We start from the raw sequence: 24698 nt of genomic DNA on the forward strand, positions 1-24698 counted from the left end.
TGTGGCTTTCTGCACTACCTTACGCTACCTGTGGCTTTCTGCACTACTTTACGCTACCTGTGGCTTTCTGCACTACCTTACGCTACCTGTGGCTTTCTGCACTACCTTATGCTACCTGTGGCTTTCTGAACTACCTTATGCTACCTGTGGCTTTCTGCACTACCTTACGTTTCCTGTGGCTTTCTGCACTACCTTATGCTACCTGTGGCTTTCTGCACTACCTTATGCTACCTGTGGCTTTCTGCACTACCTTACGCTACCTGTGGCTTTCTGCACTACCTTATGCTACCTGTGGCTTTCTGCACTACCTTATGCTACCTGTGGCTTTCTGCACTACCTTATGCAACCTGTGGCTTTCTGCACTACCTTATGCTACCTGTGGCTTTCTGCACTACCTTATGCAACCTGTGGCTTTCTGCACTACCTTACGTTTCCTGTGGCTTTCTGCACTACCTTATGCTACCTGTGGCTTTCTGCACTACCTTACGCTACCTGTGGCTTTCTGCACTACCTTATGCAACCTATGGCTTTCTGCACTACCTTATGCTACCTGTGGCTTTCTGCACTACCTTATGCAACCTGTGGCTTTCTGCACTACCTTATGCTACCTGTGGCTTTCTGCACTGCCTTACGCTACCTGTGGCTTTCTGCACTACGTTACGCTACCTGTGGCTTTCTGCACTACCTTACGCTACCTGTGGCTTTCTGCACTACGTTATGCAACCTGTGGCTTTCTGCACTACCTTATGCTATCTGTGGCTTTCTGCACTACTTTACGCTACCTGTGGCTTTCTGCACTACCTTATGCAACCTGTGGCTTTCTGCACTACCTTATGTAACCTGTGGCTTTCTGCACTACCTTACGCTACCTGTGGCTTTCTGCACTACCTTATGCTACCTGTGGCTTTCTGCACTACCTTATGCTACCTGTGGCTTTCTGCACTACCTTATGCAACCTGTGGCTTTCTGCACTACCTTATGCAACCTGTGGCTTTCTGCACTACCTTATGCAACCTGTGGCTTTCTGCACTACCTTATGCAACCTGTGGCTTTCTGCACTACCTTATGCAACCTGTGGCTTTCTGCACTACCTTATGTAACCTGTGGCTTTCTGCACTACCTTACGCTACCCGTGGCTTTCTGCACTACCTTATGCTACCTGTGGCTTTCTGCACTACCTTATGCTACCTGTGGCTTTCTACACTACCTTACGTTTCCTGTGGCTTTCTGCACTACCTTACGTTTCCTGTGGCTTTCTGCACTACCTTATGCTACTTGTGACTTTCTGCACCACCTTATACTACCTGTGGCTTTCTGCACTACCTTATGCTACCTGTGGCTTTCTGCACTACCTTATGCTACCTGTGGCTTTCTGCACTACCTTATGCTACCTGTGGCTTTCTGCACTACCTTATGCTACCTGTGGCTTTCTGCACTACCTTATGCTACCTGTGGCTTTCTGCACTACCTTATGCAACCTGTGGCTTTCTGCACTACCTTATGCTACCTGTGGCTTTCTGCACTACCTTATGCTACCTGTGGCTTTCTGCACTACGTTATGTTACCTGTGGCTTTCTGCACTACCTTATGCTACCTGTGGCTTTCTGCACTACCTTATGCTACCTGTGGCTTTCTGCACTCCCTGTAGTTTTTGTTGTACTTTGTGCTGAAAGGGATGGAAATAGTGACAGTGATGACGCTTCAAATCACAAACCATACCCCCGGCCGGGATTGAACCCGCGGTCAGAGAGTCTCAAAACTCCAGCCCGTCGCGTTAGCCACTAGACCAGCTAGCCACAATAAGATTCATCCAACTAGGTATATTTCTACACCATAGGAAGGTTAGCACAGGCACCACTGTGACCACAAATGCAAGTTTTTACAGACGAATCTCCAGCTAGCGTGGCCGTGACGAACTCTAGCTCAAGTCCCTTCACTGCCGTCAACATGACTCAAGAAATCGTAATGACACGATTGCAAACAAACCATACCCCCGGCCAGGATTGAACCCGCGGTCATAGAGTCTCAAAACTCCAGCATTTGTGGTCACAGTGGTGCCTGTGCTAACCTTCCTATGGTGTAGAAATATACCTAGTTGGATGACTCTTATTGTGGCTAGCTGGTCTATTGGCTAACGCGACGGGCTGGAGTTTTGAGACTCTATGACCGCGGGTTCAATCCCGGCCGGGGGTATGGTTTGTTTGCAATCGTGTCATTACGATTTCTTGAGCTTCAAATCACTTGTGGTCTCCCACTTAGATTATTGTTCAGTGTTGACGGCTCCTTCCAGGGCAGGAGAAATATCAGAGCTGGGACTGAAACAGAGATCATTTACGGCCCTCACTGAGCCAGTAAAGCATTCCAGTTACTGGGAACTTACACACTGGAGTGAAGAGGGTCTGCTCCCAAATCTGTGCACTGCCATCATAATATACCGGGGTGAGAGATATGGATGAATATATAAAATATACACAGTGATAAGTAGGGGTATGGTGGGTACAGTAAGAGAGCGTTGTATCAACATCTATGGTCCAAGACTATTTGTCGTTCTACCAGAACATAATTCTACCTTACTTTTGATATACCTCTAATGAGCTTCGAGAGTTTTTTCACTGCCGGAACAAGTGTCTTCAAGAAGAAACTCAACAAATACCACCGCCAAGTGTCAGATCAACCAGGTTGTGATGGATATATAGGCTGTGATGGATGTGTAAGCTGACGGGCCACCAACAGTGACAGCCTGGTTGATCAGGCAAGCACCAGATAAGTCTGGCCCAGGGCTAGACTGCTGAAGTAGGAAAACTCTGGAAACCATATAACTGTAACTCAGCCTACCAGTCACAGCCGACCTGTCACTCAGCCTGTTTGTCACTCAACTTACCTGCCATTCAGTCATACAGAGGAAGAATGAAGCCTCATTACTCCCCGGCAGTCATTTAACCACTTAATTAATCACCCTGCGGTAGAGTATTTAACTACGTTATCTGCCCAGGGGAAAATGAACCGCTTAGTAAATCAGTCTAAAATATTTTTGTCTCTTGCCCAAAAAAAAAAAAAATCTCAAATCTGAAAGAGCATCAACATTTACTGAAACCTTAATCCTTATTAAAAGAGGACTGGATATGGCGTGATCTGATCGTTATAGGGAGATCTTACTCTTTGAGATCTTTCCGGTACCACCAGTAACAAAACTTAGATGTCGTAGTTCGCTGTGGCTTCCAACATTACATCCTCCTTTCTTCCTCAGCACTCTCTGTTGTCTATCTCAGAAATACTTCAACCATGTGTGCGAGGCTAGTGCTGCTTGCAGGGTCGTTGGTGAGGCTGGTGCTGCTTGCAGGGTCGTTGGTGAGGCTGGTGCTGCTTGCAGGGTCGTTGGTGAGGCTGGAGCTGCTTGCAGGGTCGTTGGTGAGGCTGGTGCTGCTTGCAGGGTCGTTGGTGAGGCTGGTGCTGCTTGCAGGGTCGTTGGTGAGGCTGGTGTTGCTTGCAGGGTCGTTGGTGAGGCTGGTGCTGCTTACAGGGTCGTTGGTGAGGCTGGTGCTGCTTGCAGGGTCGTTGGTGAGGCTGGTGCTGCTTGCAGGGTCGTTGGTGAGGCTGGTGCTGCCTGCAGGGTCACTGGTGAGGTTGGTGCTGCCTACAGGGTCGTTGGTGAGGCTGGAGCTGCCTGCAGGGTCGTTGGTGAGGCTGATGCTGCCTGCAGGGTCGCTGGTGATCCTGGTGCTGTCTGCAGGGTCGCTGGTGAGGCTAGTGCTGCCTGCAGGGAGGCTGGTGCTGCCTGCAGGGAGGCTGGTGCTGCCTGCAGGGTCGTTGGTGAGGCTGGTGCTGCTTACAGGGTCGTTGGTGAGGCTGGTGCTGCTTGCAGGGTCGTTGGTGAGGCTGGTGCTGCTTACAGGGTCGTTGGTGAGGCTGGTGCTGCTTGCAGGGTCGTTGGTGAGGCTGGTGCTGCTTACAGGGTCGTTGGTGAGGCTGGTGCTGCTTGCAGGATCGTTGGTGAGGCTGGTGCTGCTTGCAGGGTCGTTGGTGAGGCTGGTGCTGCCTGCAGGGTCACTGGTGAGGTTGGTGCTGCCTACAGGGTCGTTGGTGAGGCTGGAGCTGCCTGCAGGGTCGTTGGTGAGGCTGATGCTGCCTGCAGGGAGGCTTTTGCTGCCTGCAGGGAGGCTGGTGCTGCCTGCAGGGTCGCTGGTGAGGCTGGTGCTGCCTGCAGGGTCGCTGGTGAGGCTGGTGCTGTCTGCAGGGTCGTTGGTGAGGCTGGTGCTGTCTGCAGGGTCGTTGGTGAGGCTGGTGCTGCCTGCGGGGTTGCTGGTGCTGCTTACATAGACGCTGGTGCTGCCTGCAGGGTCGCTGATGAGGCTGGTACTGTCTGCAGAGTCGCTGGTGAGGCTGGTGCTGCCTGCAGGGTCGTTGGTGAGGCTGGTGCTGCTTGCAGGGTCGTTGGTGAGGCTGGTGCTGCTTGCAGGGTCGTTGGTGATGCTGGTGCTGCTTGTAGGGTCGCTGGTGAGGCTGGTGCTGCCTGCAGAATCGCTGGTGACGCTGGTGCTGCCTGCAGGGTTGTTGGTGAGGCTGGTGCTGCTTGAAGGGTCGCTGGTGAGGCTGGTGCTGCCTGCAGGGTCGTTGGTGAGGCTGATGCTGTTTGCAGGGTCGCTGGTGAGGCTGGTGCTGTCTGCAGGGTCACTGGTGAGGCTGGTGCTGCCTGCAGGGTCACTGGTGAGGTTGATACTGCCTGCAGGGTCGCTGGTGAGGCTGGTGCTGCCTGCAGGGTCGCTGATGAGTCTGGTGCTGCCTGCAGGGTCGTTGGTGAGGCTGATGCTGCTTGCAGGGCCGTTGGTGAGGCTGGTGCTGCTTGCAGGGTCGTTGGTGAGGCTGGTGCTGCTTGCAGGGTCGTTGGTGAGGCTGGTGCTGCCTGCAGGGTCGCTGGTGATGCTGGTGCTGTCTGCAGGGTCGCTGGTGAGGCTGGTGCTGCCTGCAGGGAGGCTGGTGCTGCTTGCAGGGTCACTGGTGAGGCTGGTGCTGCCTGCAGTGTCGCTGGAGGCTGGTGCTGCCTGCAAGAACGCTGGGAATGATTCACGTTGGGATGTTTAAAAAATGTCAGGTGGAATGCGCTACCACTTCTGTCTAAATGTACGACAAGATTGGTACAATCTGACCTAATGGTGTGAACAATAGATCACTCCTCTCCCCACCCCACCCATCGCTCTCCAACACACACACACACACACACACACACACACACACACACACACACACTGCAGACATGGATTAGCAACATCATGGGGAGAAATCCCGTTTTATTTTTGTTTCCTGAGAATAGAAAATGGATAAGTTTTGTATTCCCTAGTGATGTAGCTGGTGCAAACGTGGCAGTGTGTCTGCTGCTGACACAACAGCAGTTTAGGCTCCCGGAGTCTGTAGCAACAACCTGTTGGAATGGGCAGTCAACAGAAAAGCCTGACTCCAGGTCGAACTGCTAGGAATATCACACATGTGTGTGTGTATGTGTGTGTGTGTCGTGTTAGTGTGTATATGAGTAATCACTAATTGTACTCACCTAATTGTGGTTGGAGGGGTCGAGACTCAGCTCCTAGCCCCGCCTCTTCACTGAGTGCTACTAGGTTCTCTCTCTCCCTGCTCCATGAGCTTTATCATACCTCATCTTAAAGCTATGTATGGTTCCTGTCTTCACTACCTCACTTGCTAGGCTATTCCACTTCCTGACTACTCTATGACTGAAGAAATAATTCCTAACATCCCTCTGACTCATCTGGGTGGATGTGGGGTGGGTGTGTCGGGTGGTAGTGTGGGGGTGGGGGATCTTGACTGTTATCTCTTGATTCATTATTAAGACGATCTGATAACACCAGGGAAAGGAGAGACAGTGAAGGAGGGAGAAGACAGACGGGAGGGATGGAGAGAGAAGAAAGGGGGAACTTTACACTTGAGGTGTGGAGGGGAAGGAAGATCCTCCCATCCCACACTAACCGTCTAATCCCCACCATAACTTCCTCAACCTTTCCATAACTAGTCACACCCCACCACTTCTATCACCCCCCCCCCCTCCACTACCCTCTCTTACCTCACCAGCACCACTACCACCTACCAGCGCCACACAAACACCCACCACCAACCACCAGGCGACACACTCGACAAAAACATTGTTAATGACAATACTAGGAGCGGCTGGCAAGAATATTCTAGAAACCATTGCTGTGGTATTGCAGTACCAGTACTGTGGTGTTCAGTACCAGTGCTGTAGTGTTGCTGCACCATTGTTGTGGTGTTGCAGTACCAGTACTGTGGTGTTGCAGTACCAGTGCTGTGGTATTGCAGTACCAGTGCTGTGGTATTGCAGTACCAGTGCTGTGGTATTGCAGTACCAGTGCTGTGGTGTTCAGTACCAGTGCTGTAGTGTTGCAGCACCATTGTTGTGGTGTTGCAGTACCAGTACTGTGGTGTTGCAGTACCAGTGCTGTGGTATTGCAGTACCAGTGCTGTGGTATTGCAGTACCAGTGCTGTGGTATTGCAGTACGAGTGCTGTGGTGTTGCAGTACCAGTACTGTGGTGTTGCAGTGCCAGTACTGTGGTGTTGCAGTACCAGTGCTGTAGTGTTGCAGCACCATTGTTGTGGTGTTGCAGTACCAGTACTGTGGTGTTGCAGTGCCAGTACTGTGGTGTTGCAGTACCAGTGCTGTGGTATTGCAGTACCAGTGCTGTGGTATTGCAGTACCAGTGCTGTGGTATTGCAGTACCAGTGCTGTGGTGTTGCAGTACCAGTGCTGTAGTGTTGCAGTACCAGTGCTGTAGTGTTGCAGTACTAGTGTTGTGGTGTTGCAATGCCAGTGTTGCAGTACCAGTGCTGTAGTGTTTCAGTACCAGTGTTGCAGTACCAGTGCTGTGGTGTTGCAGTACAAGTGTTGTAGTGTTTCAGTACCAGTGTTGTAGTGTTGCAGTACAATTGTTGTAGTGTTTCAGTACCAGTGTTGTAGTACAATTGTAGTGTTTCAGTACCAGTGTTGTAGTGTTGCAGTACCAGTGTTGCAGCACCAGTGTTGTGTTGCAGTACCAGTGTTGCAGCACCAGTGTTGTAGTGTTGCAGTACCAGTGCTGTAATGTTTCAGTACCAGTGTTGTAGTGTTGCAGCACCAGTGTTGTAGTGTTGCAGTACCAGTGTTGCAGCACCAGTGTTGTGTTGCAGTACCAGTGCTGTAGTGTTTCAGTACCAGTGTTGTAGTGTTGCAGTACCAGTGTTGCAGCACCAGTGTTGTAGTGTTGCAGTACCAGTGCTGTAGTGTTTCAGTACCAGTGTTGTAGTGTTGCAGCACCAGTGTTGTAGTGTTGCAGTACCAGTGTTGTAGTGTTGCAGTACCAGTGTTGCAGCACCAGTGTTGTAGTGTTGCAGTACCAGTGTTGCAACACCAGTGTTGTAGTGTTGCAATACCAGTGTTGCAGCACCAGTCTTGTAGTGTTGCAGTACCAGTGTTGCAGCACCAGTGTTGTAGTGTTGCAGTACCAGTGCTGTAGTGTTTCAGTACCAGTGTTGTAGTGTTGCAGTACCAGTGTTGCAGCACCAGTGTTGTAGTGTTGCAGTACCAGTGTTGCAGCACCAGTGTTGTAGTGTTGCAGTACCAGTGTTGCAGCACCAGTGTTGTAGTGTTGCAGTACCAGTGTTGTAGTGTTTCAGTACCAGTGTTGCAGCACCAGTGTTGTAGTGTTGCAGTACCAGTGTTGCAGCACCAGTGTTGTAGTGTTGCAGTACCAGTGTTGCAGCACCAGTGTTGTAGTGTTGCAGTACCAGTGCTGTAGTGTTTCAGTACCAGTGTTGTAGTGTTGCAGTACCAGTGTTGCAGCACCAGTGTTGTAGTGTTGCAGTACCAGTGTTGCAGCACCAGTGTTGTAGTGTTGCAGTACCAGTGTTGCAGCACCAGTGTTGTAGTGTTGCAGTACCAGTGCTGTAGTGTTTCAGTACCAGTGTTGTAGTGTTGCAGTACCAGTGTTGCAGCACCAGTGTTGTAGTGTTGCAGTACCAGTGTTGCAGCACCAGTGTTGTAGTGTTGCAGTACCAGTGTTGCAGCACCAGTGTTGTAGTGTTGCAGTACCAGTGTTGCAGTACCAGTGTTGCAGCACCAGTGTTGTAGTGTTGCAGTACCAGTGTTGCAGCACCAGTGTTGTAGTGTTTGCTACAAAAAAGTCCATATTTATAAAGTATAGACATGTCTAGATAATACTAGAAGGTCTCCCCCTCTAGCACTCGGACTGTTCCTGGTTTTTGTAACAAGTTACCAGAATAAGATCACGTCTAGTTATCCCTTGAATATTAATAAAGTCTTGGGATTACAACTGGTGATAATAATCCAACGAAATAAAATTTGAGATCTTTAATACAAAAGTTGTCTAGGTGGATAATAAGTATTACATAGTTTAGGACACAAGCTCCTTCATGTGTCTCGTTGTGCAATATTGAATTGTGCATATGGTAATTTAGTGCTGAAGGCAGTTTTCGTGACATTAAGACTTACATGTAACGTCTGGTACGTTGCTGCCAACTATAAAAATATTGTGCAAGAAAGGTATAAAATACCGACAATATGAAAGTTAAGACACATGTGCAACATCTGGATATCTTTATTGTAGACGTTTCGCCATCCAGTGGCTTTATCAATACAGATTCTAGGACATAATAGGAAGACAGTAGAACTATATACAAAAGATGAGGTAATCAGTCCCTCGGCCTTGGAGTTAGTGTTCACAGCATCGTGGTGGAGGAGAATATGGAGCAAAGGCAAGAAGACTGGCGGTTATATAGGCGTCAGTGGATAGGGACGGGCAGCAGATGAGGGCAGTCATTGGTAGGCGGGATTCCCCAGTGGAAGTAAGTCCTTCCCAAAGAGATGGGTTAGTTGCAGCAGCCGTGAAGAAGGTCTTGTAGATGTTCACGGCTGCTGCAACTAACCCATCTCTTTGGGAAGAACCTACTTCCACTGGGGAATCCCGCCTACCAATGACTGCCCTCATCTGCTGCCCGTCCCTATCCACTGACGCCTATATAACCGCCAGTCTTCTTGCCTTTGCTCCATATTCTCCTCCACCACGATGCTGTGAACACTAACTCCAAGGCCGAGGGACTGATTACCTCATCTTTTGTATATAGTTCTACTGTCTTCCTATTATGTCCTAGAATCTGTATTGATAAAGCCACTGGATGGCGAAACGTCTACAATAAAGATATCCAGATGTTGCACATGTGTCTTAACTTTCATATAAAAATATTAGTATATCGAAGCGTGTGTGTGATAATGTGTGTATGTGCTCAAAGTTGTTCGTTATGTCTCAGTAAGACTGATTAAACGTTCTCATATAACTATCTTCTTGACCAAGGCAATCAAAACAGCTTGCTTGAACATAATTATAATCATTGGGGAGCGCTAAACCAGTAGAATTATACAGCGCATGTGGGGGGGATGGAAGGTATTCAGGTTCTATTCATGGACCCAGAGCACAGATCCAGTGCCCTAGATCAAGAGCCCCTCACCAACGTCAAGGAACCTCCCTTGAGGGGCTTGCTTGAACAATTCGCCAACAGCAATAATGTAGGAAGCAGCAGCACAGCGCCAGAAACAAGGAGACAAAACGACCCAAACTGGGGACCATCAGCAGATCCTCCATAAAAGGCATAAAATTCCCTTAATCTTAAATCAAAGTTCAGCATAACCAAATCCGCGAATACGACGGTGCGTAGATGTCACACGAAATAGATCAGAAGCTTTAGTTTCTGACCTATTTTGTCATGACACACAACCTCAGCAAAACGTCAGAAATCACTAAGTCTGAACAATGCTCTGTGAACAGAGTTACAAGAAGTATGTTTCGACTCGCCAGCGAAATCATACTCCAGCAAAACATAGTTTAAATAACGAACAAAAAGCCAGAGACAAAATAGATCCCTGGAGAGATGCTTCCAGGACTAGAGGCAGATAGAGAGAGCCGTGCTTGTCGAGCGATGACCAGTTGTGGAGAGGGATTTCTCGACTACAAGCCTCACATCAGGTGAGATCACGTGACTCGCCCATGCTACTCAAATAATATAAAGCAAGATATTTTAATTTTAGCTATTAATGAAAATATCGGCAATGTAAAATTATATGAAAAGGTAAATATATACATAAAATTTACATTATATACATTGGGCCCCATTCAGGAGGCGTAGTAGTGTTGCAGTACCACTGCTGTGGTGTTGCAGTACCAGTGCTGTGATGTTGCAGTACCAGTACTGTGGTGTTGCAGTACCGGTACCGTGGTGTTGCAGTACCAGTGCTGTGATGTTGCAGTACCAGTGCTGTGATGTTGCAGTACCAGTGCTGTGGTGTTGCAGTACCAGTGCTGTGATGTTGCAGTACCGGTACCGTGGTGTTGCAGTACCAGTGCTGTGATGTTGCAGTACCAGTACTGTGGTGTTGCAGGACCAGTACTGTGGTGTTGCAGTACCAGTACTGTGGTGTTGCAGTACCAGTACTGTGGTGTTGCAGTACCAGTGCTGTGGTGTTGCAGTTCCAGTGCTGTGGTGTTGCAGTACCAGTACTGTGGTGTTGCAGTACCAGTACTGTGGTGTTGCAGTACCAGTACTGTGTTGCAGTACCAGTACTGTGGTGTTGCAGTACCAGTACTGTGGTGTTGCAGTACCAGTGCTGTGGTGTTGCAGTTCCAGTGCTGTGGTGTTGCAGTACCAGTGCTGTGGTGTTGCAGTACCAGTGCTGTGGTGTTGCAGTACCAGTACTGTGGTGTTGCAGTACCAGTGCTGTGATGTTGCAGTACCAGTACTGTGGTGTTGCAGTACCAGTGCTGTGGTGTTGCAGTACCAGTACCGTGGTATTGCAGTACCAGTACTGTGGTGTTGCAGTACCAGTACTGTGGTGTTGCAGTACCAGTGCTGTGGTGTTGCAGTACCAGTACTGTGGTGTTGCAGTACCAGTACTGTGGTGTTGCAGTACGAGTACTGTGGTGTTGCAGTACCAGTACTGTGGTGTTGCAGTACCAGTACTGTGGTGTTGCAGTACTAGTACTGTGGTGTTGCAGTACCAGTACTGTGGTGTTGCAGTACCAGTGGTGTGGTGTTGCAGTACCAGTGCTGTGATGTTGCAGTACGAGTACTGTGGTGTTGCAGTACCAGTACTGTGGTGTTGCAGTACCAGTACTGTGGTGTTGCAGTACCAGTACTGTGGTGTTGCAGTACCAGTACTGTGGTGTTGCAGTACCAGTACTGTGGTGTTGCAGTACCAGTACTGTGGTGTTGCAGTACCAGTACTGTGGTGTTGCAGTACCGGTACCGTGGTGTTGCAGTACCAGTGCTGTGGTGTTGCAGTACCAGTACTGTGGTGTTGCATTACCAGTACTGTGGTGTTGCATTACCAGTACTGTGGTGTTGCAGTACCAGTACTGTGGTGTTGCAGTACCAGTACTGTGGTGTTGCAGTACCAGTACTGTGGTGTTGCAGTACCAGTACTGTGGTGTTGCAGTACCAGTACTGTGGTGTTGCAGTACCAGTACTGTGGTGTTGCAGTACCAGTACTGTAGTGTTGCAGTACCAGTGCTGGGGTGTTGCAGTACCAGTACTGTGGTGTTGCAGTACCAATACTGTGATGTTGCAGTACCAGTACTGTGGTGTTGCAGTACCAGTGCTGTGGTGTTGCAGTACCAGTACTGTGGTTTTGCAGTACCAGTACTGTGGTGTTGCAGTACCAGTACTGTGGTGTTGCAGTACCAGTACTGTGATGTTGCAGTATTAGTACTGTGGTGTTGCAGCACCAGTGCTGTGGTGTTGCAGTACCAGTGCTGTGGTGTTGCAGTACCAGTACTGTGGTGTTACAGTACCAATGGTGTGGTGTTGCAGTACCAATGGTGTGGTGTTGCATTACCAGTACTGTGGTGTTGCAGTACCAGTACTGTGGTGTTGCAGTACCAGTACTGTGGTGTTGCAGTACCAGTACTGTGGTGTTGCAGTACCAATGGTGTGGTGTTGCAGTACCAATGGTGTGGTGTTGCAGTACCAGTACTGTGGTGTTGCAGTACCAGTACTGTGGTGTTGCAGTACCAGTGCTGTATTGCAGTACCAGTACTGTGGTGTTGCAGTACCAATGGTGTGGTGTTGCAGTACCAGTGCTGTGGTGTTGCAGTACCAGTGCTGTGGTGTTGCAGCACCAGTGCCGTGGTGTTGCAGTACCAGTGCTGTGGTGTTGCAGTACCAGTACTGTGGTGTTGCAGCACCAGTGCTGTGGTGTTGCAGTACCAGTACTGTGGTGTTGCAGTACCAGTATTGTCGTGTTGCAGTACCAGTGCTGTGGTGTTGCAGTACCAGTACTGTGGTGTTGCAGTACCAGTGCTGTGGTGTTGTAGTACCAGTGCTGTGGTGTTGCAGTACCAGTGCTGTGGTGTTGCAGTACCAGTACTGTGGTGTTGCAGCACCAGTGCTGTGGTGTTGCAGTACCAGTACTGTGGTGTTGCAGCACCAGTGCTGTGGTGTTGCAGTACCAGTACTGTGGTGTTGCAGTACCAGTACTGTGGTGTTGCAGTACCAGTACTGTGGTGTTGCAGTACCAGTACTGTGGTGTTGCAGTACCAGTACTGTGGTGTTGCAGTACCAGTGCTGTGGTGTTGCAGTACCAGTACTGTGGTTTTGCAGTACCAGTACTGTGGTGTTGCAGTACCAGTACTGTGGTGTTGCAGTACCAGTACTGTGATGTTGCAGTATTAGTACTGTGGTGTTGCAGCACCAGTGCTGTGGTGTTGCAGTACCAGTGCTGTGGTGTTGCAGTACCAGTACTGTGGTGTTACAGTACCAATGGTGTGGTGTTGCAGTACCAATGGTGTGGTGTTGCATTACCAGTACTGTGGTGTTGCAGTACCAGTACTGTGGTGTTGCAGTACCAGTACTGTGGTGTTGCAGTACCAGTACTGTGGTGTTGCAGTACCAATGGTGTGGTGTTGCAGTACCAATGGTGTGGTGTTGCAGTACCAGTACTGTGGTGTTGCAGTACCAGTACTGTGGTGTTGCAGTACCAGTGCTGTATTGCAGTACCAGTACTGTGGTGTTGCAGTACCAATTGTGTGGTGTTGCAGTACCAGTGCTGTGGTGTTGCAGTACCAGTGCTGTGGTGTTGCAGCACCAGTGCCGTGGTGTTGCAGTACCAGTGCTGTGGTGTTGCAGTACCAGTACTGTGGTGTTGCAGCACCAGTGCTGTGGTGTTGCAGTACCAGTACTGTGGTGTTGCAGTACCAGTATTGTCGTGTTGCAGTACCAGTGCTGTGGTGTTGCAGTACCAGTACTGTGGTGTTGCAGTACCAGTGCTGTGGTGTTGTAGTACCAGTGCTGTGGTGTTGCAGTACCAGTGCTGTGGTGTTGCAGTACCAGTACTGTGGTGTTGCAGCACCAGTGCTGTGGTGTTGCAGTACCAGTACTGTGGTGTTGCAGCACCAGTGCTGTGGTGTTGCAGTACCAGTACTGTGGTGTTGCAGTACCAGTACTGTGGTGTTGCAGTACCAGTACTGTGGTGTTGCAGTACCAGTACTGTGGTGTTGCAGTACCAGTACTGTGGTGTTGCAGTACCAGTACTGTGGTGTTGCAGTACCAGTACTGTGGTGTTGCAGTACCAGTACTGTGGTGTTGCAGTACCAGTAATAACACTCACAGCTTCACACGAGAGAGAGAGAGAGAGAGAGAGAGAGAGAGAGAGAGAGAGAGAGAGAGAGAGAGAGAGAGAGAGGGATGTATGGGTAAGAAACTGGAGAATAGGGAGAGAGGGTGGGAGGTAGGGAGATAGAGAGGAAGAAAAAGATGGCAAAAAAAAATAAAGGAAAAATTAGGGAAACGTAAGATGGTATTTTCTGCTTATATAATTTTTAAAATATGATAGTGTTATTTTGAGATTTGCCTGGACAATGTCCTGGTACAGTGTACCTGGACAATGTCCTGGTACAGTGTACCTGGACAGTGTACTGGCACAGTGTACCTGGACAGTGTACTGGTACAGTGTACCTGGACAGTGTACTTGTACAGTGTACCTGGCCAGTGTACTTGTACAGTGTACCTGGACAGTGAACCAGGACATTGTACCTGGATAGTGTCTCTGGATAGTTTACATGTACAGTGTACCTGGACAGTGTACTAGTACAGTGTAAGTGGATAGTGTCCCTGGATAGTTTACCTGTACAGTGTACCGGTACAGTGTACCTGGACAGTGAACCAGGACATTGTACTTGGATAGTGTCCCTGGATAATTTACCTGTACTGTGTAGCTGGACAGTATACCGGGACAGTGTACCTGGATAGTTTACCTGGACAGCGTACCGGGACACTGTTCCTGAAGAGTGTACTGGGACAGTGTATCAAGACAGTATACTGGGACTGTCTTGCCTCATGATATTTCATTGTTGCTAGTGTTTTTAATACCCAAGATACCCGTGACCCACCTGTGACTAGTTTCCAGAGTTCTCCCCACCCTCGTTGCTCGGTCTGAGACCGGTGTTCTTGTTCAGTCGCCTGTTCAACCAAGCTGCTACTGTCAGCTGCCGTCCATCCACTTATCCATCACAGCCTTGTAATGATTAGCGGAACAGGTCTCAGGTGCTCTTGCTACAGGTCTCAGGTGTTGCTGCAACAGGTCTCAAGTGCTGTTGCAACAGGTCTCAGGTGCTGTTGCTACAGGTCTCAGGTGCTGTTGCAACAGGTCTCAAGTGCTGTTGCAACAGGTCTCAGGTGCTGTTGCAGCAGGTCTGAAGTGCTGTTGCAGCAGGTCTCAAGTGTTTTGCTGCAGGTCTCAGGTGCTGTTGCAACAGGTCTCAGGTGCTGTTGCAGCAGGTCTGAAGTGTTGCAGCAGGTCTCAAGTGCTGTTGCAACAGGCCTCAAGTGCTGTTGCAACAGGCCTCAAGTGCTGTTGCCACAGGTCTCAAGTGCTGTTGCTACAGGTCTCAAGTGCTGTTGCAACAGGCCTCAAGTGCTGTTGCAACAGGCCTCAAGTGCTGTTACTACAAGTCTCAAGTGCTGTTACTACAAGTCTCAATTGCTGTTGCAACAGGTCTCAGGTGCTGTTGCGACAGGTCTCAAGTGCTGTTACTACAAGTCTCAAGTGCTGTTGCTACAAGTCTCAATTGCTGTTGCAACAGGTCTCAAGTGCTGTTGCTACAGGTCTCAAGTGCTGTTACTACAGGTCTGAAGGACTGTTGCAGCAGGTCTCAAGTGCTGTTGCAGCAGGTCTCAAGTGCTGTTGCTACAAGTCTCAAGTGCTGTTGCTACAGGTCTCAAGTACTGTTGCAACAGGCCTCAAGTGCTGTTGCTACAGGTCTCAAGTGCTGTTGCTACAGGTCTCAAATACTGTTGCAATAGGTCTCAAGTGCTGTTGCTACAAGTCTCAAGTGCTGTTGCAACAGGTCTCAAATACTGTTGCAATAGGTCTCAAGTACTGTTGCTACAAGTCTCAAGTGCTGTTGCAACAGGCCTCAAGTGCTGTTGCAACAGGCCTCAAGTGCTGTTGCTACAGGTCTCAAATACTGTTGCAATAGGTCTCAAGTGCTGTTGCTACAAGTCTCAAGTGCTGTTGCAACAGGCCTCAAGTGCTGTTGCTACAAGTCTCAAGTGCTGTTGCTACAAGTCTCAAGTGCTGTTGCTACAGGTCTCAAGTGCTGTTGCTACAAGTCTCAAGTGCTGTTGCAACAGGCCTCAAGTGCTGTTGCTACAAGTCTCAAGTGCTGTTGCTACAAGTCTCAAGTGCTGTTGCTACAAGTCTCAAGTGCTGTTGCAACAGGCCTCAAGTGCTGTTGCTACAGGTCTCAAGTGCTGTTGCTACAGGTCTCAAGTGCTGTTGCTACAGGTCTCAAGTGCTGTTGCAACAGATCTCAAGTGCTGTTGCTACAAGTCTCAAGTGCTGTTGCTACAAGTCTCAAGTGCTGTTGCTACAAGTCTCAAGTGCTGTTCCTACAAGTCTCAAGTGCTGTTGCTACAAGTCTTAAGTGCTGTTGCAAAAGGCCTCAAGTGCTGTTGCAACAGTTCTCATGTGCTGTTGCTACAAGTCTCAAGTGCTGTTGCAACAGATCTCAAGTGCTGTTGCTACAAGTCTCAAGTGCTGTTGCAACAGGTCTCAAGTGCTGTTGCAAAAGGCCTCAAGTGCTGTTGCAACAGGTCTCAAGTGCTCTTGCTACAAGTCTCAAGTGCTGTTGCAACAGATCTCAAGTGCTCTTGCTACAAGTCTCAAGTGCTGTTGCAACAGATCTCAAGTGCTGTTGCTACAAGTCTCAAGTGCTGTTTCTACAAGTCTCAAGTGCTGTTGCAAGAGGTCTCAAGTGCTCTTGCTACAAGTCTCAAGTGCTGTTGCAACAGATCTCAAGTGCTGTTGCTACAAGTCTCAAGTGCTGTTGCAACAGATCTCAAGTGCTGTTGCTACAAGTCTCAAGTGCTGTTGCAACAGATCTCAAGTGCTGTTGCTACAAGTCTCAAGTGCTGTTGCAACAGATCTCAAGTGCTGTTGCTACAAGTCTCAAGTGCTGTTGCAACAGATCTCAAGTGCTGTTGCTACAAGTCTCAAGTGCTGTTGCAACAGATCTCAAGTGCTGTTGCTACAAGTCTCAAGTGCTGTTGCAACAGATCTCAAGTGCTGTTGCTACAAGTCTCAAGTGCTGTTGCAACAGATCTCAAGTGCTGTTGCTACAAGTCTCAAGTGCTGTTGCAACAGATCTCAAGTGCTGTTGCAACAGGCCTCAAGTGATATTGCAATAGGTCTCAAGTGCTGTTGCTACAGGTCTCAGGTGCTGTTGCAACAGGTCTCAAGTGCTGTTGCTACAGGTCTTAAGGACTGTTGCAATAGGTCTGAAGGTTTACACCTGGAGATTACCTGTGTACGACTCCGGGGGGATCACCGCCCCCGCGGCTCAGTCCTAGACCTGTGTTGTTGACGGTGTGTTGCAGTATGGTGTCAGGGTTATTAGGCAGAAATTATCATGTTTGTGGTGTTATCCTCAATTGTTGTCAGAATATCGTTTTGTTAGACTTATTGTATAACGTATTGTGTGACTTATTGTATAATGTATTGTGTGACTTATTGTATAATGTATTGCGTGAGTTATTGTATAATGTATTGTGTGAGTTATTGTGTAACTTATTGTGTGACTTATTGTATAATGTATTGTGTGACTTATTGTATAACGTATTGTGTGACTTATTGTATAATGTATTGTGTGAGTTATTGTGTAACTTATTGTGTGACTTACTGTAGAGCGTATTGCGTTATTGTATTGCGTATTGTGTGAATTAGTTTTTGTGTAAGTTTGGTCACACGGTGAGTTATTTGTTACTGATTTAAGATAGTGATTTAACACAGTTACTGATTTAAAATAATTACTGATTTAAAATAGTTACTGACTAAAAATAGTTACTGATTTAAAATAATTACTGATTTAACACAGTTACTGATTTAACACAGTTACTGATTTAAAATAGTTACTGATTTAAAATAATTACTGATTTAACACAGTTACTGATTTAACACAGTTACTGATTTAAAATAGTTACTGATTTAAAATAGTTACTGATTTAACACAGTTACTGATTAACACAGTTACTGATTTAAAATAGTTACTGATTTAACACAGTTACTGATTTAAAATAGTTACTGATTTAAAATAGTTACAGATTTAAAATAGTGATTTAACACAGTTACTGATTTAAAATAGTTACTGATTTAACACAATTACTGATTTAAAATAGTTACAGATTTAAAATAGTTATTTAACACAGTTACTGAGTTTTATTTACAGTGTTATGTGAGTGATTGTGTTAAGAGATTCTGTGTTACGTTGTAGCTGCACCATACTAACGTTATATTGTGGCGACATGACACTAACGGTACAGTAAGCTAAGTGTCTATCGACAAGTGCCTTTGACAAGTGGTAACTGACATTGTGTTAACTACACTTAAGTAATTGTACATTGTAGGTGCATCAAAGTAATGGTACCTTGTTCCCCGGTGACAGCGTGGTGTGGAGGCACCAAGATATCGTCAGTGTGGCCCCAGGGCGGGTCGGCACCGACCACGCCCGCGCCGCCCGTCCACCTGGCCCTGCCCCTCACCACCACCCACAAGGATATGGACGTAAGTACCTGAGTCACCTACCTTACCTCCCTCACCTACCATCCAGCAGGCTCCTACCTATCTAACCTCTTATATACCTGTAATGTACCTGTTAACGGCTTCGAGGGTAATTCTGCCCTGGCAGTCCGTCTTGAGGAGAGACGAGCAACAAGGGTTATGGAAAGTACCGTTTCCTTGTCGGTTAAGGTTAAGGACAGTGATCAGTGGTCAGCGCTGCCTGCATTCACAACTTTAAGAATAGGTACGACAGAGCCCAAGAGGCTCTGTATTTTTGGTTCACAATTTGTTGGCTGTCGCCACCTACACCTACCTACGAGGTGCAGCTTAAGCCGGGCTAACCTGCACACTGGTTACTGGAGTGACAAGACGGGAGAGTAGCAGCCAGAGCGGCTAGTAGCACTTTTACTATCAGTACAGACTAGCACAGTCCAGGGTATTACCATCCAGAGGCTCACAACTGTGTCACAGACTGCACGACATTGATATGCAGTTGATATATATATATATATATATATATATATATATATATATATATATATATATATATATATATATATATATATATATATATATATATATATATATGAATGAATGAAATTACGAGAGAAGTGATTTTAAATCATTTACGAAACTGCGGCAGCCACGATTGGCTGAAGCGGACTCACTGCGAGTGGACTTACGAGCCTGGTCCAAGGCCGAGCTCTGGGAGTAGAAAAACTCGAAAATCATCAAAGGTAAACCTCTTGTGGCAAAGAAAAACTTTTCTTTTAGTAAATGTTGTGAAGTGTATCACATGTGTTGTTTCTCCCAGTGTATCAGTAATGGTCATTACCTGGTGTAAGAAACTACAGCAGGACACCAGTCACTGCTTGCGAAAGGAAACTTGATCCACCCTCTTTAAGTGTTGACTTGATAAGTTGACAGTTGGTGGACATACAAGTCTGTGGAACTGTCAGGGGGATAACCCGCACCTTTGATCATTCACCCCCTCCCTCCCCCTCCCATACCCTTCTCCCCTCCCATTCCAGAAAGCCTCCTATCTAAGCCATCTTCATACACACAGTGTATCTATGGTTATTTGTAGATGAATGGTTCAGAGAACCGACATGTTGATAAATTAGACACATGTGCAACTCTTGGGTATCTTTATTGAGGAAACGTTTCGCCACACAGTGACTTCATCAGTCCATACAAAGGAGAATCTTGAAGAACATTCTCCTCCTGTTCTTCAAGAGTCTCCTTTGTATGGACTGATGAAGCCACTGTGTGGCGAAACGTTTCCTCAATAAAGATACCCAAGAGTTGCACATGTGTCTAATTTATCAACATCTATGGTTATAATCGTAAACATAATTTTTGAAGAGTGGAGCTGTAAGCCAGCGGAAGGCCTCGGTCAGATGACCAAAAGCTCGAGGTGTGGGTCATCGTATGACTAAGACCCACTTCAGGGAAACACTTGCCTGTTTCCTGACTAACCTAACCTTAACCTAACCTAACCTAACCTAACCTAACCTAACCTAACCTAACTTATCCTAACCTAACCTATCCTAACCTATCCTAACCAACCCTCGAGTTGCTAAAAACTGTATTTTGTTTATACAGTTGGATTTACAGGCTGTGAGAAGCTGTTATACTTGCGACGTCTTTCAAGTGGCTCGCGAAATCGGAGTGACACAATTGTAAACAAAAAAAAAAAAAACTCGCATGGAGGTTAGAACCCATGGCAAGTCAGTCCTAAAACCATTAGGCCAACGTGTCGACCTAATAAGATGCGCCCAACTTGGTGTATTTCTATACACAGGAAGGTTATCACCAACGACTACAAGGCAGCTTTTCACACTAACTCATCTCAGATGAATTTGCAAATGAAGCTGGTGTGAGTCTGTTTCAAAACCTGACCCGGTCTGTGGTATGTTATCATTCCCTGGGATGCCACTAACAGCTGTGGTATACTATCATCCCTTGGGATGCTACTAAAGCTGGGTAATTATTGATTTCTAGGCGAACAGGGACAAAACTTGCATTAATACAGTTACGTGAAGCTGTAAATCCGTGTGGGGCATTCAGAGCAAGGACTCATGAAGGCTCGATCCTACGTCCGCTTATCGCTAGATTGATATCCTGTTTTCGCAGCCAGGCTTTTCTTATAGGTGTGAGGAGACTTATCCACATGTCTCGCCCTGCCTGAGACTCAAACCTGTATCCCCTTCGGTAGTCATCGAAAGCTCTGCCATTGAGGTAGAGAAACAGATCGCCTTCGAACTTGTTGCCTGTTTTATTTGACTGACAACGGTCTCAGTACCTACACACTGTTATTGTTGGTGTACGTTATCGCTTGTTCACCTGCTCCCCCCCCTCCCCTTGTCCCCTCACTTTACTCCTTTCCCTCTCTCCCAGACTCTCCTTTCCTCTCTCTCTCTTCCTCCCAGACACTCTCTCTGTCTCTCTCAGACTCCCCTCTCTCTGTCTGTCTCTCTCAGACTCCCCTCTCTCTGTCTGTCTCTCTCAGACTCCCCTCTCTCTGTCTCTCTCTCCTCTCCCACCTAGATCCCCCTCCCCCCCCCCCTCTGATGCACCTCGCTCAGTGCAAGTTCATTCAAATCTCAAGAACAATATTTTTTATGCTCTTTGATATTGTTACAGCTGTAGCTTATTGTTGATGGTGCAGCGACCTTCTTCACATCCTCCTCACCCTTCCTGCTCCCCTCTACCCTCCTCTCTCTTCCCTTCAACCTTATTCCTTCCTCTTCTCTCCTTTCCGTTTCTTTCCCCTTCATTCGCATAACCTCCTTCAATTTTTATTCTTCAGCCCCTCCCCCCTTCTTCCCTTTTTCTCCCTACCCTTTACTCTTTCTTCGTTCCCTTTGCCTCTTTCCCTTTACCTATTCGCTCACCTCTCCATCGTGCAGTGTAGAGGGAGGAAGAGATGGATGTACTGTAGTAGTGGTGTGAGTGGTGAGTGTAGTGGTGGTGTGAGTGGTGAGTGTAGTGGTGGTGTGAGTGGTGAGTGTAGTGGTGGTGTGAGTGTTGAGTGTAATTATGGTGTGAGTGTAATGGTGGTGTGAGTGTTGAGTGTAATTATTGTGTGAGTGTAATGGTGGTGTGAGTGTTGAGTGTAATTATTGTGTGAGTGTAATGGTGGTGTGAGTGTTGAGTGTAATTATGGTGTGAGTGCAATGGTGGTGTGAGTGGTGAGTGTAATGGTGGTGTGAATGGTGAGTGTAGTGGTGGTGTGAGTGGTGAGTGTAATGGTGGTGTGAGTGGTGAGTGTAATGGTGTGAGTGGTGAGTGTAATGGTGGTGTGAGTGGTGAGTGTAATGGTGTGAGTGGTGAGTGTAGTGGTGGTGTGAGTGGTGAGTGTAATGGTGGTGTGAGTGGTGAGTGTAGTGGTGGTATGAGTGGTGAGTGTAATGGTGGTGTGAGTGGTGAGTGTAATGGTGGTGTGAGTGTAATGGTGGTGTGAGTGGTGAGTGTAATGGTGGTGTGAGTGTAATGGTGGTGTGAGTGGTGAGTGTAGTGGTGGTATGAGTGCTGAGTGTAATGGTGGTGTGAGTGGTGAGTGTAATGGTGGTGTGAGTGTAATGGTGGTGTGAGTGGTGAGTGTAATGGTGGTGTGAGTGATGAGTGTAATTATGGTGTGAGTGTAATGGTGGTGTGAGTGTTGAGTGTAATTATGGTGTGAGTGTAATGGTGGTGTGAGTGTTGAGTGTAATTACGGTGTGAGTGTAATGGTGGTGTGAGTGTTGAGTGTAATTATGGTGTGAGTGTAATGGTGGTGTGAGTGTTGAGTGTAATGGTGGTGTGAGTGTTGAGTGTAATTATGGTGTGAGTGTAATGGTGGTGTGAGTGGTGAGTGTAGTGGTGGTGTGAGTGGTGAGTGTAGTGGTGGTGTGAGTGGTGAGTGTAGTAGTGGTGTGAGTGGTGAGTGTAATGGTGTGAGGGGTGAGTGTAATGGTGGTGTAAGTGGTGAGTGTAATGGTGGTGTGAGTGGTGAGTGTATTGGTGGTGTGAGTGATGAGTACATAAGAACATAAGAACGAAGGAACACTGCAGAAGGCCTACTGGCCCATGCGAGGCAGGTCCAAGTCTCCTACCGGCTTAAGCCAATGCACCCAACCTAGTCAGGTCAGGTCACATTAACTTAAGGGAGGAACACGGCAACCGACCTGGTAGCACAAGCTATCAGGTCTAACTCACACCCACCCACATCCACTCATGTATTTATCCAACCTATTTTTAAAGCTACACAACGTTCTGGCCTCTATAACGGTACTTGGGAGTTTGTTCCACTCATCCACAACTCTATTACCAAACCAGTACTTTCCTATATCCTTCCTGAATCTGAATTTTTCCAACTTAAAACCATTGCTGCGAGTCCTGTCTAGGCTAGATATTTTCAGCACACTATTTACATCCCCTTTATTTATTCCTGTCTTCCATTTATACACCTCAATCATATCCCCCCTAATTCTACGTCTTTCTAGAGAGTGCAGATTCAGGGCCCTTAGTCTATCCTCATAGGGAAGGTTTCTGATACATGGGATCAACTTTGTCATCCTCCTTTGTACATTTTCCAGAGAATTTATATCCATTCTGTAATAAGGTGACCAAAACTGTGCAGCATAATCTAAATGAGGCCTAACCAAGGATGTATAGAGTTGAAGAACAACCTGAGGACTCCTATTATTTATGCTTCTTGATATGAAGCCAAGGATTCTATTAGCTTTATTGCGAACACTTATGCACTGTTGTCTTGGTTTCAGATTACTGCTAACCAGAACTCCTAAATCTTTTTCGCAATCCGTAATATTAAGATCTACATTATTTAGTTTATATGTGGCATGGTTATTGTCCTGTCCAACATTTAGAACTTTGCATTTGTCTATATTAAACTGCATCTGCCACTTCTCCGACCACTGCATCAGTCTATTCAAATCTTCCTGGAGTGCTCGAATGTCCTCGTCAGAATGAATTCGACGGCCTATTTTGGTGTCATCGGCAAATTTGCCGATGTCGCTCTTTATGCCCTCATCTATGTCGTTTATGTAGATTGTGAACAGCAGGGGGCCCAACACTGACCCCTGTGGAACACCGCTCGTGACACTTCCCCACTCTGATTTCTCCCCATTTATGCAAACTCTCTGCTGCCTATTTGTCAACCATGCCTCTATCCAGGAAAAAATTTCTCCTCCTATTCCATGTGCTTTAATTTTCCTCAATAGTCTCTGATGTGGGACCCTGTCAAAAGCCTTACTGAAGTCCATATACACAATATCATATTCATTACCATGATCTACCTCCTCAAATACCTTAGTGAAAAAAGTTAATAAATTCGTAAGGCAGGAACGCCCCTTTGTAAAACCATGCTGAGATTCGTTGATTAATTTATGCTTTTCAAGGTGGCTACGAACTGCCTCGGCAATTATTGATTCCATAAATTTTCCCACTATGGAGGTTAGGCTTATTGGTCTATAGTTCGAAGCTAAGGACCTGTCACCTGTTTTGAAAATAGGTATCACATTTGCCATTTTCCACTTATCTGGCACCATGCCAGTTTGTAGTGATATGTTGAAAAGATTAGCCAAAGGTGTGCTAAGCTCCTCTTTACATTCCTTTAGAACCCTTGCATACAGTTCATCAGGGCCTGGGGATTTGTTAGGTTTTAATTTATCTATTTGCCTAAGGACCATGTCACTTGTGACCCTAATAGTGCACAGTTTATTATCGTCCTGTTCTACATAATTTATCATTACTGGAATATCGCTGGTATCCTCCTGTGTAAAAACTGAGAGGAAGTATGTGTTAAAAATTCTACACATTTCCTTATCACTGTCAGTGAGCTGACCCGAGGAACTTTTGAGTGGGCCTATCTTGTCCCTGATCTTACTTCTGTATACCTGAAAGAATCCTTTTGGGTTAGTCTTCGATTCTCTTGCAACTTTAACCTCATAATCTCTTTTTGCTTTTCTAATTCCCTTTTTTATTTCTCTCTTTAACTGAATATATCGATTTCTCAATTGCCCCTCTCCTCTTTTGATTTGCCTATATATGCCTCTCTTTTGACCAATCAGATATTTTAATCTATTGTTCATCCATTTAGGATCATTTTTGTTTGATCTGATTTCCCTATTTGGAACATAATTTGACTGAGCAGCTAGAACTATGCCCTGGAAAGCATCATATCGGCAACCATCACCACCTACCTGACCCTTAGTCAGGTCATTCCAGTTCAGCCCACCTAAGTAATTTTTCAGTCCTATGAAATCAGCCAAGCGAAAGTCAGGGACGGAGACTTGATTGCCATTATTAGGGGAATTCCATGATATATTAAAACTGAGTGATTTGTGATCACTTTCCCCAAGCTCATCATTAACCTCAAGATTATTAATTAGTGTTTCCCTACTGGCAAGAACCAAGTCAAGGAGGTTATTTCCCCTAGTTGGCTCTGTCACAAACTGTTTTAAAAAACAATCCTGGATCGTATCAAGAAAGTCACCTGACTCTAAATTTCCTGTCAAATTGCTCCAGTCAATCTGTCTATAGTTGAAATCTCCCATTAGCACAACATTTTC

The 24698-nt window shown here is 46.9% G+C and overlaps 1 protein-coding gene across 6 annotated transcripts in view; it reads left to right on the forward strand.

Moving 5' to 3' along the window:
• Window positions 1-24698, forward strand: part of sd (TEA domain transcription factor 1 homolog scalloped) — a 469086-nt gene that overhangs the window by 176289 nt on the left and 268099 nt on the right. For all 6 annotated transcript variants that reach the window (XM_053775571.2, XM_053775572.2, XM_053775573.2 and 3 more), the window contains one exon: window positions 18008-18126. In XM_053775571.2, coding sequence (XP_053631546.1) covers window positions 18008-18126 — 119 coding nt within the window. The remainder of the gene's footprint in view (window positions 1-18007; window positions 18127-24698) is intronic.

Source organism: Cherax quadricarinatus, chromosome 10 (genome assembly GCF_038502225.1).
Source record: "Cherax quadricarinatus isolate ZL_2023a chromosome 10, ASM3850222v1, whole genome shotgun sequence".
NCBI classification, from domain to species: Eukaryota; Metazoa; Arthropoda; class Malacostraca; order Decapoda; family Parastacidae; genus Cherax; species Cherax quadricarinatus.